At 34.0% G+C, this 14,615-nt stretch overlaps 2 protein-coding genes across 2 annotated transcripts; one reads left to right on the top strand and one right to left on the bottom strand.

Annotated features, from left to right (window-relative positions):
- Positions 1–3,768: 3,768 nt before the first annotated feature.
- On the bottom strand, positions 3,769–7,560 carry LOC129871316 (probable sodium/metabolite cotransporter BASS1, chloroplastic). Its single transcript, XM_055946218.1, has 7 exons — positions 7,004–7,560; positions 6,508–6,601; positions 6,399–6,432; positions 6,233–6,287; positions 4,963–5,046; positions 4,597–4,884; positions 3,769–4,404 (listed from the first exon to the last, which is right to left on the bottom strand). The coding sequence occupies exons 1-7, from the start codon at positions 7,538–7,540 to the stop codon at positions 4,252–4,254; spliced, it is 1,245 nt and encodes a 414-aa protein (XP_055802193.1). The 5' UTR covers positions 7,541–7,560; the 3' UTR covers positions 3,769–4,251.
- Positions 7,561–10,132: 2,572 nt separating this feature from the next.
- On the top strand, positions 10,133–13,900 carry LOC129905016 (B-box zinc finger protein 22-like). Its single transcript, XM_055980416.1, has 3 exons — positions 10,133–10,315; positions 12,505–12,933; positions 13,652–13,900. The coding sequence occupies exons 1-3, from the start codon at positions 10,133–10,135 to the stop codon at positions 13,898–13,900; spliced, it is 861 nt and encodes a 286-aa protein (XP_055836391.1).
- Positions 13,901–14,615: the final 715 nt, after the last annotated feature.

Genomic DNA, 14,615 nt, shown 5'->3' with positions numbered 1-14,615 from the left:
AAAAAAATGAGAATGACAACATCCGAAGAAGAAGAAGATGAAAACACAAAAAGTTTAAACAGAAAGGGAAAAACAGAGAAGGAAAAAAGTAAAGAAGTTAAGGAAGAAGAAGATGAAAGAAAAAGAAACAAGAGCGTTAAAAAAATGAAGAAAAGAGAAGAGAAGAGATGAGGGAAATGAAGAACAGAAGAGAGAAGAGAAGAGAAGAGGGAAATAGATAACATAAGTTTAAAAAAGTGGAGTAAATGAATAAAAATTAGGGTTTTATTAAAAGTTTTTGATCTTTTAATTTTTACCCTAAACTTTTAAATATTCTAATTCAACCCCATCTCTTCATAATTAACATCTAATTAAAAATTTATAATAAAAAAAATTAAAACAAAATACAAATTCCATATCCTTCATTTAACTCTCAAAGGTCCCTTTTACCTTATTTTCCCCACTTACTAATAAAGGTGACATATAGGTTTCACAGGAACAAAATAAATAGATATTTCATTTTAATATAATAAAATAAAATAATGAATAAGTAAAAATTAACCGAGAGTTTATCAAATAGTCACGAGTTAATACTATATTTGTCTACGACTTTCATTTGCTTGTTCCGCCGCACAACTATCAAGATTAAGAAAAATAATTCTCATATGTGACATAAAGTTTGAGATGAGTTGCAGTAGGTCCGAGCGAAACTAAAAAATTCTAAAGCAGTTTTTTTTGTTTTTATCCTCCCGAGCTTTTCTTTTTTATGATTCGAACTCATAATTTTAGGATTGAAAAAGAGCATTGTTAAATTAGATTTTAGACATAACTCACCCCCAAAAGCTAATTCAAGCTAATTCAAAGGAAGGAGGATTGTTCAAGCCTTATAAGGAGTCCACTCATCCCTTTAATCATCAATGTGGGACTATTGTCATTCTTCAACACTCTACTTCACACCCAATGCTTAGCATGTGATGCTAGGTTTTAGGCCTAACTCACACTCAAAAGCTAGCTCAAAGTCTTATAAGGAGTCCGCCCATCCCATTAACCACCAATGTGAGTTTGTTGTCATTTTTCAACACCTCACCTCACACTTAGTGCTTAGCATCTGGTGCGTGGGCTATTTTAATTTCGGGGGCCAACATTGGGTGAGACGGATCCTGCTCTGATACCATGTTAAATTAGGTCTTAGGCCTAACTCACATCCCACAAGCTAAGGATTGTCCAAGTCTTATAAGGAATCCACCCATCTCATTAACCACCAATGTGTGAGACTTTTGTAATTCTTCAACAAACACTACTTACCATTGAAGCAACTCCCTCCTGTTATTGTTTTATGAATAATGTAATTTCTCAATGTAGGGGAATCCATTGAAACCCTAATTTCTTCAACTTAATTCTTCCTATTGGGTCCGAACTTTTCCTATTTGTGGTCCTGATCCATCCTCTTGTCGCAAGTTATCTATTCACGCTTTAAATTGATTTTGTGACAACTTAACTAATCAATTTGCTCTTTAGTTTTGATACATAGTACATGAGTGTTGGTATGTTCTCCAAGGTTTCTTGTACCTAATGCAGTCTTAACAGATAATTACTGAGAAAATCTTTTTCAATTGTAGTTTGTTCATAGATGGAGCCTGTTTCAATGTATTGAACTGAACATGGGCGGATCTAGGGGCCGAGAGTGTTCATCCAAATTTCCTCAATAAAAAATTACATTGTATATATAATGTAATTTATATATATATATATATATATATATATATATATATATATATATATATATATATATATATATATATATATATATATATATATATTAGGAGGTTGATTTGATAATTTAGGAGGTTCAAAATTCACTTAGAGATTCCAAATTCAAATCTCAAGGAAGAAAATCTTTGATCCGCCACTAAAACTGAACCCAATATTTCGACATAGGACATAAATATATATAAGAAAAACCACTTCAATTTCAAATTAATACAAAATTTTGAATCTATAATTTCGAGAGTACAAGAGTACTTCAATGCTAGGAAATTTAGAGATTGAACTCATTAAATTAAACCCTAAATCCGTCTTTGTTGATTGAGATGTATGATTTGTTGTTTCATCTGCAATATGCAAATGTACAGTGGGGGTCTAAGTGTGAGTAGGATGGAATTCAGCAGAGGAGCACATGAAGTTATTTTGTATCAGTCATCTGTTTCAGTAGTATCTTTGCTCATTCAATAATCTATATGGCACTTTTTGGCCTGAGATGTTGTCAAATATGTATCCATCCATCCCAATTTTTGTGACTCTCTAATTTTAAATCATATTTAAAAAGTTTTTCTTTTTTTGTTAAATTTGGTGTTCAATTAAATATCTTCACATAAATTGAGACACTAAAAATAATTTAATTTGGAGTCAAATGCCTATTTAAGCCACAAAGAAATAAAAGTGACACAAATAAGCCACATTTTCAAAATGTAACTAAAATAGGCTTAGTATAAAATTTTATTCCGTTCTATAAAAAAAATTAACAGCAACCGTTAACTGTGAACGTCTAAATTTTAGTGTAAAACGGAACTCTTTCTTACACTTTATAAAGTGTAACTATTTTTTACACTTTAAATTGTGTCTCTTTATGACCTCTTTATGTAATTTTTGCAGTGTTTGTAATACAATTATATTGATATGGCATATCAAGAAAACGGAAAAAATTATTATGTTATATATTTTTATTTTGTTTAATTTCGAAGCTCCACAAGCTCTATTTAAGGATGGTCAAAAATTACACCGTCAACATCTTTAGTCCTCTATATTTTTCAGTCAATCTCAAAAATATCTTCTAACCAAAAGTTAGAGTTTTAATTTATTGGGAAGGTGAAATTACACATGACGGAAACACAATTCAATATAATTGTCTCCCCAAACACAATGCTAAGTATTCACTTAATGTCCGATTTCAAAAGTTTCTTTCATCAATTTATAAAAGGATGGATGTAAATAGTACCAATTACGATTTGACTGTAGTTGAAAAATATCCAACTTCATTTTTATCACAGGGACAAGTAAATTTCGGGGAGTGGATTATCTATAATGACGAATCATTGACCGACTTTTTGAAGGCTTCAAGTGATTACATATATCAAATCAAGGTAATTTGTTAATTCAATTGGGTTTTTTATTCATGAATAGATAAGTTCGATTTTATAAAGAGACACAATTTAAAGCGTAAGAAAGAGGTCATAAAGAGATACAATTTAAAGTGTAAGAAATAGTTTCACTTTATAAAGTGTAAGAAATAGTTACACTTTATAAAGTGTAAGAAAAAATTTCGTTTTACATTAAAATTTAAACGTCCACAATTAACGGTTGCTGTTAATTTTTTTTCTAAAACGGAATAAAATTCTACACTAAGCCTATTTTAGTTACATTTTAAAAATGTGGCTTATTTTTATCACTTTTATCTCTTTTGTGGTTCAAATAGGTTCCGAACTCTTTAATTTGTAGGCAACAGCCGTGACAGACGCTGGCATTTCTGGCATATATTAACATAATTTGTACTCTTTCTTGAGCTTTTGCTGTTCCCTGGAATTCTTTCGTGCCAAAGCAAGATTTCTGTTTCCATATGGTCCCTCCTGTTTACAGCCCACATGGAATATGCTTTGCAGGAAAAGCTCAGAAGCCTCATAGAGGCAGATCTACCACGGGTACTGTGGATTCAACTGAATATATTGTTTTACCACATCATAATTTACCCATTTAATCTGCCTCTTTATACCATAGTTGAAATCGATGTCACCATTCTAGGTAAAAACTTTGTTTCAATTTTGCAATGTGAGAGAACAAGGGTGTTGCAAGAAGCTAACTAAATACCGTGACACGAGCCTAGTTTTCCTCACTCGACAAGAACATATGAGATCACAAGTCACCCCACACGATCATTGCGTGAACAAGAATTGGAGATCAAATACGGGCAGATTTCCTGCTAATGATCAAGATGTTTAGTCGACTCTCTGCATAATTGATTACTTTGTCATCTCGAGCAGTTTTACTAGTTCGGAGAATTCAAAGTTACCTGGAACATCTTGAAATCACCCCCCAGAAATACCAAATTGGTTTTAGTATCGATAGGTTAATGCTGATTCGCCAGACATCAACACTATGAACTTCCCCCCCAAAAAATAAATAACGGACCCTCCAATTCCACTTACTAACAAGCTTGATGTATCACTTGTGAAAAACTACAATCTCATATTCGTTGTCAAGATATACCAACAGAGTGACTCAGTCCTGCACTTTGTCTGGAACGGAACGCCTCCAGATGCCAGCCAAGGCACTGCCAAATATCGAGTGACAAACACTAGAAACTGCACATGGTACTGCAGTAAGTGGATTGCCAAAGTGCTGAGTGGCTAGAACTACTCCAAGAACCGAGTTCTGCAACAAACGTAGTACGATTTAATGACAACACAGAGCCTTACTAAAAGATATGATATATTAAGGGCTTGTCTAACTATTCAAATTCCATCTTTCCCATGATTGTTTTTCAGGTGCCATTTTGGCAATACATTTATGAATATTTTCTACAGTTATATACTGAGGATTGAAAGCGAACAAATATTTTCTTACCTGCATGCCGACTTCAATAGATATTGTCCTTGAGGAGGATACATCAACTCCAAGCATCCTCGCGAGTACATAACCAAAGATGAAGCCAGACGCATGAAGAAGAGCAGTAGCTAAGACAACCTGTTGACCTGACATAAGGATTGCAGAAGAACTCTGCGCAATTGCATTTCCACAAAGAACTGCAACAGTTGCTACAGCAATAGGTGGCATCAACGGAGACACAATTTTGACAAGGCTTTTGAAATACTGATTCAGAAATGCACCAGCTAATACAGGAAGAAGCACCACCTGAACTTTGGCAGGGTTTATAGTTTATTATGACAAGCTACGATACTGATAAGCCAATATCTAGATGAGGAAATGGACCTGTAAAGTGGACATGAAAAGTCCAGCTGCATCTACTGCAACAAATTGCCCTGCCAGTTTCTGTGTTAGAAAAGGGGTCATCACCTGCATGTGTAACCAGAAAGTGCAATCAACTTAAGGGAGCTCTCACATCATCAAATAGGGATGAGAGCATCTCCAAGGGTATTAAGGGAAGTGTGAGATATATTCAACAATAAAAGGAAGTGTGGCAACTTTTTCCACGTTGCTTAAGAATACAACGGCCTGCCAGTCTTAGACAAAAGTGCTCTGGTGGTTTATTATTTGGCAAGATGATATAATGCTTTGTTTATTAGATTTAGATATCCATTTGTGTCTTTTATAAGCAGTCCCATACACGGATTCAACTACCAATAATTTTTCTGTTATAGTTCAACACGGATCAACTATCTAAGAAAACTACGTATCAAGAAAACAATTGAAGAACCTAATCTTCTTATATTCTTCAGTATCCAGAAACACTTTCATGTTCTGGACTTGATACATCTTATGACCATTCAATACTCAGTTTTACGCTTTCTAACCCTGCACCTTGATTGCAGTCTAGAGGTAAATTAGCTGGACCTGTTTGCACAACCACTCTGATGGTAGGGGTTAATTGAATTTTTTAAATTAGCTGTGACTTTTGAGCCAAGGGTCTTTCGGAAACAACCTTTCTATCTCCATGAGGTAGTGGTAAGGTCTGCGTACATCCTACCCTCCCCAGACCCCACTTGTGGGATTTCATTGGGTATGTTGTTGTTGTTGTAACTAATGCTGAAGACTTCACTAGACATATTTTTTTTCACTTGAATTTCAAATTCATCCCGTCTATATCTAGTGTCGACATTGACGTTTCATTTTTGTCTCTGACTATGGTAACAATTGACTGCTTTGACATTCTTATTGCACTTGTATTGCTCTTAGGAGGAAATAGACCAACTCCTCCAAATGCTTACATGCTTTTGGGAGTCGAGAGAATTCTAACACAAAAGTAACTTGAAAAAGAAGCTCCCCGAATTTATTTTAGTTGATTGTTGATTGTTCTGCCAATAATGCATTTCTTTGTTGGCCAGAAGCTTTAATCTCAAGAGTAAATAGGTTACACATTTCCCAGTAAGAACTATCTCGTGAAAGTTTCTTTTAGGAACTAACTGTTTTAGGTCAATTATTCTTGGGATGCATAAAACACATGACACCCTATGCACAGATATAAATGTCTTATATTGGATAAGATATTCGTCAACCAAATAATGAAATAAAAGCTACCAACCACAGCAGATAGGGTACTTGCAGCAGTCATCAAAACTGAAAGCGCCACGTTTCCACTGCAATAAAATGAAGAATCAACACCTAGTAGGTATTATAATGAAAATAACAGGAAAGAAGGATATATTAAATAATGATGATATAAAAGAATCTTCGAAATGTCAACCTACCGTGCAATGTAAGTGACAATGTTACTTGCCGTCCCTGCAGAGTAATGCATGAAATGCTTAGTGAATGCCTATAAGTAGAAGGCTTGCAAAGGAGTTTAGCTGAGCATACCTCCAGGACAGCAGCCAACCAATATCAAGCCTGCTGCATAATGGGATGGCAAATTTAATAGCTTACTAACAAAATATCCTGATAAAGGCATCACCTACACCAGAAAACAGCCTTTTAACTTATCTATGCCAAAGAAATTGAGCAGAACATATATCTTTTTGGATGTTTGTGGGATAAACTGCAAATCTAATGCAGGTAATCATAATTGACAACGAAATGACTAATTAATGACAAGGTAACCAGAAACATGGACAAGTTCAATCAATACAGAACACATTTAATTAGAGACATCACAAGAAGTGCAATATTTTGAACAAATAAAAGAAGATGACAAATAGAACATACAATTAGTTTAACAAGAAGAAAACAAGGTCCAGGGGAGCATACATTTGTGTTGCAATCAACAACGACATTTGGGGAGGGTAGTGTTTACCCTTGAATTGCACAAAGGACACAAAATTACATTTTGAACATGGAAAAGGGTGAGATAAGATACCGAATACTGAAGGACGAAACCACATAATAACTCTTTGGGCATGGCTAAAGCAGCACGAAGATCATCGAAAGTAAGAGTCATTCCCATGCCAAGCATGGTGAGTGTGATACCCATCACAGTCCATTGGGGTTTGACCCAATTGTATGAGCTAGGTTTAAGCAGCCCAATCAAGCAACCCAAAGCTACCCACAAAGGAAACAAAACAGAAATCGCTTCCCCAACACTTTGGATCCAATCCCCAATGCTTTTATTCTTGCTGTTATCATCAGCTGCAGTAATGACAGTTGACGAATTTGAACACAGAAGCGGTCTCCTGGATATTTGTGAAATGGGTTTTTGATTCAGAACAAGATTTCGTGATTGTAAAAGTAAATGGGAGTTTGACAAGTGAAGTGAACAAGTTGTGGAGATGTAACATTCATTCTTGTGTATAAATCTTCTTTTTCTTGAGTGATTGATGTAACAGCTATTTGGTGCTGACACTAAAGCCAGCATTTTTTCCCCCTGTTGAATATTGCCAGTTCTGCTACTACTCATGGTCCATCGTTATAAACTTACCAGTTATATGGGTACAATAAATGTTTTTTTAAAAAGAATTTATCTAGAGTAACTTTTTTATAAAATTTTGAATATTTTAAATTATTAATTATTGATATAAATTTAAATTAACTAAGTAGTTCTTCACCCAAATAGTACTTGTTGAATCTAACTAAAATCCCTTTATTTTCTATAATGGCTACATAATATAATAATATTCTAGCTACCTCTTTATTATTTTGATAATGTAGGAAAAAATAATATAACTTCAATTTCTTTTTCTACGTGGAAAATCATATATTTTAGACTCGATGTATAGCAACAGTAAAATGTCAAAAGAGGTCAAAAATGAAAGATACTTTAGAGGTTGTTTGGTAGACGATCTTAAAGGTGAATTATGCAGGTATTAAATCTTGCATAAGTAATATAATGTTTGGTAATTATTTAAGAGGGAAATTATTTATATATAAAATTAGTATGGTATTTGATTTTGCAATTTATAATTCCTTAGAACCAATATAACTATATAAGTTATGAATCAATCCATATACTATTTTATGCTAGATAAAATATGAAATAATTAATACATGAATAACTAATCTCTGCATAACTAATACCTACATAAATTACATCATAAATAATTTCTACATTACTAACATTTACATAACTCTAATTAGCTATCAAACCAACCTCTGTGCCACAAAGCCTGTATGATGTAGCTAGAAGATTACCAAAAAAAAAAAGTAGTAGAAGAAACCTAGTAGAAGAATTAGAAATCAGCAAAATATGACCAAATGGAAAGCCACAATGTAATTAGAATTTGGCGTAATTGAATGTAATTATATTCTTTGACATATTTGGTAGACCAAGTAATTACTTAATAAGAGAGGAATTGAGTGTAATTGAAGGGAAGTAATTACACTCTTCAATTTCTAAGGGAGGGTAAGGAATTGATGAAACTTTTTAAAATTCTTCTTTTATTTATATTTATATTTTTTTATTTTAATTTATTTTTTATTTATACTATTTTTTAAAAAATATTTTTATTATTCTAATATTTTCTAAATAAACCCAAACATTTAACTAACGTATCAAACGGATTCCAAATAAAAATCCTAACATGATTTGAAACCCTCCTCCATGGCTGCTGGACGTTTCTCTGTTCAAAAATGATGAAAATAAATGTTTTGAAGTCCAAAACACCCGGCGGTCAAATTTGAGCAGATCCAAGACTTGATTTTTCAGGACAGTCTACGATAAAACAGTCATAATTTTTTACTCCTATATCAAAATAACGAATGGTTTGATGTTCATAAAACTAGACTCAAACAACTTTAATTTAATATATTAAAGATCCTCTGACCTTTTATATATTGAGAGATATACTCATCCCAAGTCAACCCATAAACAAAATTCTATCAAAACTTTACAGCCCATAAACAAAATTCTATCAAAACTTTCTTAGAATAAATCTGTCAATTGAAATTTTTGTTTCAAGACTCCCTTTGACCTCTAATTTCTATCTAAAAATTTCAAGTGATTTAATATAGTTGTTCCTTGATATAATCACCAAATTACCATTATTCTCCCGACATCATAATGATGATTGACATAAAACACGATTAATCGACTTATCAAATATATAAAATTGTTATTTTAAACATTATGGGGTCTTACAACAAAATTAAGAAAATAGAGTTTTACTCTCAGCAGCAGTTGAAGAACTTGTTTGGATTGGTTTTTGGCTTATGACTTTTGACTTATAAGTCAAAAACCATAAATTAGAAATTCTAACTTATATCTTTTGATTTATTTTTGTTATTTTGCGTTAAAAATAAGTGCTTATAAATATTTTTTAACTTTATTCAATACTTCAAAACTGTTTAAAATAAACCAATCCAAAACAGATACTTATCTTACGTAGGATGTTAGAACTTTTTAGTACTTTCCATTGAAAAAAAAGAAGATGATAATACTATGGCCTGCCCATAGTCCAAATAGTCTCTCAGTCCAAGGCCGTGCATGCATGGACGCTTCATCAGCATACAATGACAAGCTAGCTCTGCCGACCACCAACAGGCAACTGGGCAGCAGGTTGTCTCTTCAATGGCAAGTAATGCTATTGTTTATGTGTCGCTCTACATGTAAAAAAGAAAAAAACTCACATGCATTTGAGCTTCCTAGGATTTCATATGTTTATTATAAAATCTTCAAATCAAATGAATATCCATAAGATACTTCAATACGAAGAAAACCTCCTGCATTTCCCACAAGTCACCCTAAACACTTGTAACTCTACTAGACTCTGTGACACTGACAATGCATGACACGTATATAAACCGCCTTTCTTTCTACTACGTATGACATAATAATAAAAATAATCCAACATTTTTTTGGAAACATAAACATAAATCCCATTAGATTTTTAGTTCATACTGTTTTTACACACTCTCTCTTTAGTTTTCCACCAATATTTCACTTGCAGATCTTTGTTAAAGACTATAGATCTTGCTTGTGTGTTTTAATTGGGAGGTGAAAGTTTTTCTGTTTTTTTTTTGGTTAAAAAAATAAATTAAAAAAAACAAAAAAAGGATGAAGATTCAGTGTAACGCGTGTGAGGTAGCAGAGGCAAAGGTATTTTGTTGTGCTGATGAAGCAGCACTTTGTTGGTATTGTGATGATAAAGTTCATGCTGCAAATAAGCTTGCCAATAAGCATCAGAGAGTTCCTCTTTCTGCTTCATCTTCACCCATGCCCAAGTGTGACATATGCCAAGTAAACTTTTTCTGTTTCAACAAATTTATGTGTCTCGTTTTGATTTAACGTGATTATTTTTAACTTATTAAGAAAAGATAATTCGTTTTTTAATTTTGTGAACTTAAATATTGTCATTAGTTATTAAATATATATATATATATATATATATAAATCATTTTTACCTATTTAGTTGCGTTCAAATTTTTTGGGCACTAAACCAGTAGTGCTTTCTACTGAAATCAGAAACTTAAGTCAACAACAGTAAAACATAGACTACTCCTGTTTCAATTTTGAAACACGTGTTCAAATGAAGGTGCATTTATTCTTCTCTCTTTTCTCCCTTGGTAAGTATTAGCATTCAAAAAAAGAATATTCCATTGTCCAAGTCTTGTTACACCTGTTTCTACTCGTAGGGCTGCATATCGGTCTAGTAGGTGTCATCACCCCAGGGAGACTGATTCTGACTATCCCAATTCGGGAGATTTGGTCCAACCAAGAGAGACATGGTTATCGATAGATATGTCAAACTGATATAGAATCATTAAGATATTGACATATTGGTTATCCATCATTATTGGTTCGGTTATCGATTTAACCATTAAGATTTGATACAAAAAATTATTGAAATTCATTTAGAAACACGGTGATAAATCAAATGAAGCAGGCACATGAAATCATTTAGATAGAGGAAGGATTACACAAATCTCATAATGTTAAAAGAACTAATTACATTCTATCCGTACTCTTTTCTCAATTATAAAAATCCCTTAAATTTGGTGGAATCAGGATACATTTCAAAACATCCTGATCATCACGTAAAGTAATGTATCCGACCGATACATCGCGTAAAGTGATGCATCAGACGTTTCGATGCATCACATAAGTGATGAATTGTATCTTATGTATCTTTGAATAGGAGAGAATAAGAATTTTTGTATTTTTTCGAAAGACAGAGAGATTTAGATAATATAATAAAATAAGTTGTGTATTTAGATAATTTAGATAATATGGTAAAATAAGGTAACAAATCAAATGAACCATGCATATGAGTTACATAAATTGCGTCTAGCTCAAAAGCAAGTATAAAACATGGTATAATAACCAAGAGTTTGAGATAGCAAGAAATAAAAGTATGAAAACTAAATCCTAAGTGAAAGACTTTATATACCGAATTGTAATAAATATAAATTATTAAGTTACTATCGGGTTATCGTTAATCCGTTAAGAAAAAATCTTAAACCGTTAAGAATTGACAATTCGATAAAAAAAATAATTAAAACCATTACCAAAACCGCTGAACCAATAATCCATTACAGATAAATCAGTAACTTTTTTTTCGATTTGGTTTATCGATTTCGGTTAGGATTTGAACAACCCTAGTTTCTAGCATGCTTATTGCTCCCGCACGGTAATTTCTGTGACAAAACCAGAAATTTTACTAAGATGTGTCAAAAATCAAAACCTAAAATTTTACGGTATATACATTAAATTAAAATTTTAACCTAGATGAACTTGACGAAGGGGTGTCAATTGACTCCCTCTTGATATGATAAGGTGGCTCCACCCACTGTGTAGTGCATCACCAGGTCATGCTGGTTACTTTCATTCAAACAGAGTAAAAATAGTAAGCAGCCAAGTTCTATGGGATTATTGTAGGTTCTTTTGTCCTTGCAAAATTGCAATGGTTGGCATTAGTTGAAGGATAATCTCTGAGAGTAGGAGACGTTATAGACTGTAATGTTTGTTATATTGAGGGATCTTTACGCAAACAGCCGTTCGGATTCACAGTTTACTATAAACTTTTCCTAGCTGGTGTACATAGATTATATACTGATTATACAAGGGTATACATATATTTGACATGCATTATATATATTTATACATCTTTTGGTTATTGGACGGCTATGTATGCTTATTCTTCTTCTTGTACTGCTCAACTAATTCCTCTGTAGCAATAGTGCTCTAGGAGTTTGAATGACCTTCAAGGTCATTTTAATGATAAAATTACCGATATTGCTTAGAACAAGTGGTATTATTTTATTGTTTCTTCATGGTAGATGTGATTTTACGTGTGCTTCTTGTGATCTTTCTTACACGGAGCCAACGTAGTAGTCTCTCGTTGACCAATGAAATTCTCATCACTTTGACATGCCTTGATCACAAAGTTAAAAAAAAAGTACTAATAGTAAGAGATGTATTTTGTACAGGAAACTGCTGGCTTTTTCTTTTGCCTTGAGGATCGGGCTTTGCTCTGCAGAAAATGCGACATTTCTATTCACACCGTCAACGCTTATGTCTCAGCTCACCAGAGGTTCTTGCTGACCGGAGTCAAAGTGGGACTTGAACTTATCGGTCCTTCTGCATCAGCATCCTCAGGAAAGTCGTCTGCTATCCAGAAGGTTGTGGAGCAAGAATCTCCTCCAATTCCAAAGAGTGTTGCTCCTGTAACATCAGTTGCTCCATCTGAAGGCGTATTACCTGTACATACTAGTGGGGATGGGGATTTTGCACCTAGTACACTTCCAATGGTTGGAGGTTCTGCAGCTGGAATCATTCCACAGTGGCAATTTGATGAATATCTTGGAATGGGTGATTTCAATCAGAATTATGGATACATGGATTATGGACCATCTAAGGTATGACTTATGTGTCATCCTTTTTCTTTTTTCTTTTGATATGTAGGGTCGTATTTCTTTTTATGTTTGCTTTTATTTAACATGATGGTATCGTGGCTGATCATCATCCGAATGTAGAGTTGTGCACTCTGTATTGGAATGAATGCACATACAGGTCTCTGCTGGTGTATGGCCTGTATGATTCTGGTACGTACACATCATTTTGTGTACATGTAGCAACAGGTATTTGCGTGGTTTTCATTTCAATATGGAGACGTGGAAGCGTCATGTGACAGTCATGCTTTGGTTGTATAATTCATTCTTGAGTTAAGTTGTCTGTACATGTCTCTGCCTCAATGAGAACTTGGCCAACTGCGAGGAATTCATTTTCGTATGGAGATGAAGTATCTGATGACACAAGCCATTGGTTTTATCAGCTAAGTTGAATAGAGCTAAACCTTATACGGAAGGTGTGACCCCCTATATAAAATCTTGGAGTGGGAAGGCAGGTCTAGGTACAAACTTGCTGGCCTTATGCCGCATTCGACAATCACCAAGTCCACAAGCACAAACATTATAGATTATGAATTTTGCGATTGCTAATGTTGTATTTGTGGATGACCGTGTAGCTTTGGCAAACTCCCAACTCTTAAATGGCTATCAATCTGTTTTACTGGATTGACCGAATTTATAGTGGGGGTACCCAACTCTTACCTTTTCCTTTGTTGAAATCTATCAGGCTGAAAATGGAAAGCTTGGAGAATCAGATAGCTCTCCATTCTTAGATGCTGACGCAGAAGTTGCAGGTGACGACTGCTTTAGTACTGAGGTGCCAGATACATGTTGGGCAGTCCCACAAATTCCTCCGCCACCAACAGCTTCTGGACTACACAGGACGACGAAAACTATCCAGAATCCATTTGATGCTGCCTTGTTGGATTCTGATGCTACTCACTTCCCTGGTTTCAAAAGGAGTAGGCATGTCTAGAACATTCCTAGAGTTTCTTACGTTTGGTAATGAATAAAGTGTTTCAAGCACTGATCTTTGTTAGATAGATGATATCGGCAAGTGTTATTTTATGTCTAATCCCTTTTTTAAGTCAGTCTTCCTTACAAGACGGTGATATATATAGATGATATCCAGGTAACTGCTCCCAGTGGTCGGGCAAAGAGTCCGTCATACACGCGACACCAGTGGGATGTTCAGGGTATCTGGAAACCAGCACAACCATCTTCATACTCTTCTCGGATGGAAGCGGGTAGTTTCCCAGATGGGGTACATATGGAAGTACTGTTTGGTTTTTGCTATCACATGAATGTTGGAGTTAAGTCTAGCTTTCATACCTGCTGTAAGCTATATAGGTTTATGATACCTTGAAATATTACGAGTTTTGTATCTCTATAGTTTAGCCGCGGGGAAATAGCTCCATAGTTCACGTTTAGTTACAGAATGATGTAATAGGTAAAGCTTTTTGTGTCGACTTATATATAAATAACAGGCACTAATTAGCTTATGAATGGTTCATCTGCTTTGTTTCTCGTCTCGATACGCATTTTGTAATTCAAGTTAATTCATTTTCTTCCATCCCTTTTTTGTAATGGTAGTTGTGAATTTGTATTGTAGAAACCTGTGCCACCTAACTATTTCAAGAATCAGGTTCTTGAACTAGTGACACTAACGTAAACAGTAAGAACAAGACACA

This window comes from Solanum dulcamara, chromosome 10 (assembly GCF_947179165.1).
Source record: "Solanum dulcamara chromosome 10, daSolDulc1.2, whole genome shotgun sequence".
Classification (NCBI taxonomy): Eukaryota; Viridiplantae; Streptophyta; class Magnoliopsida; order Solanales; family Solanaceae; genus Solanum; species Solanum dulcamara.
This window is presented reverse-complemented; position numbering and strand designations above follow the sequence as displayed.

Bases quoted from the DNA above. Each gene is read 5' to 3' on its own strand.
- LOC129905016 (XM_055980416.1), top strand. From the start codon at position 10,133: ATGAAGATTCAGTGTAACGCGTGTGAGGTAGCAGAGGCAAAGGTATTT. The intron at 10,316-12,504 runs GTAAACTTTTTC...TATTTTGTACAG, and splicing joins CCAAGTGTGACATATGCCAA to GAAACTGCTGGCTTTTTCTT. The intron at 12,934-13,651 runs GTATGACTTATG...GAAATCTATCAG, and splicing joins TGGATTATGGACCATCTAAG to GCTGAAAATGGAAAGCTTGG.
- LOC129871316 (XM_055946218.1), bottom strand. From the start codon at position 7,540: ATGAGTAGTAGCAGAACTGGCAATATTCAACAGGGGGAAAAAATGCTG. The intron at 6,602-7,003 runs GTATCTTATCTC...TTTCTGGTGTAG, and splicing joins GTTTCGTCCTTCAGTATTCG to GTGATGCCTTTATCAGGATA. The intron at 5,047-6,232 runs GTTGGTAGCTTT...TTACACATGCAG, and splicing joins CAAGTACCCTATCTGCTGTG to GTGATGACCCCTTTTCTAAC.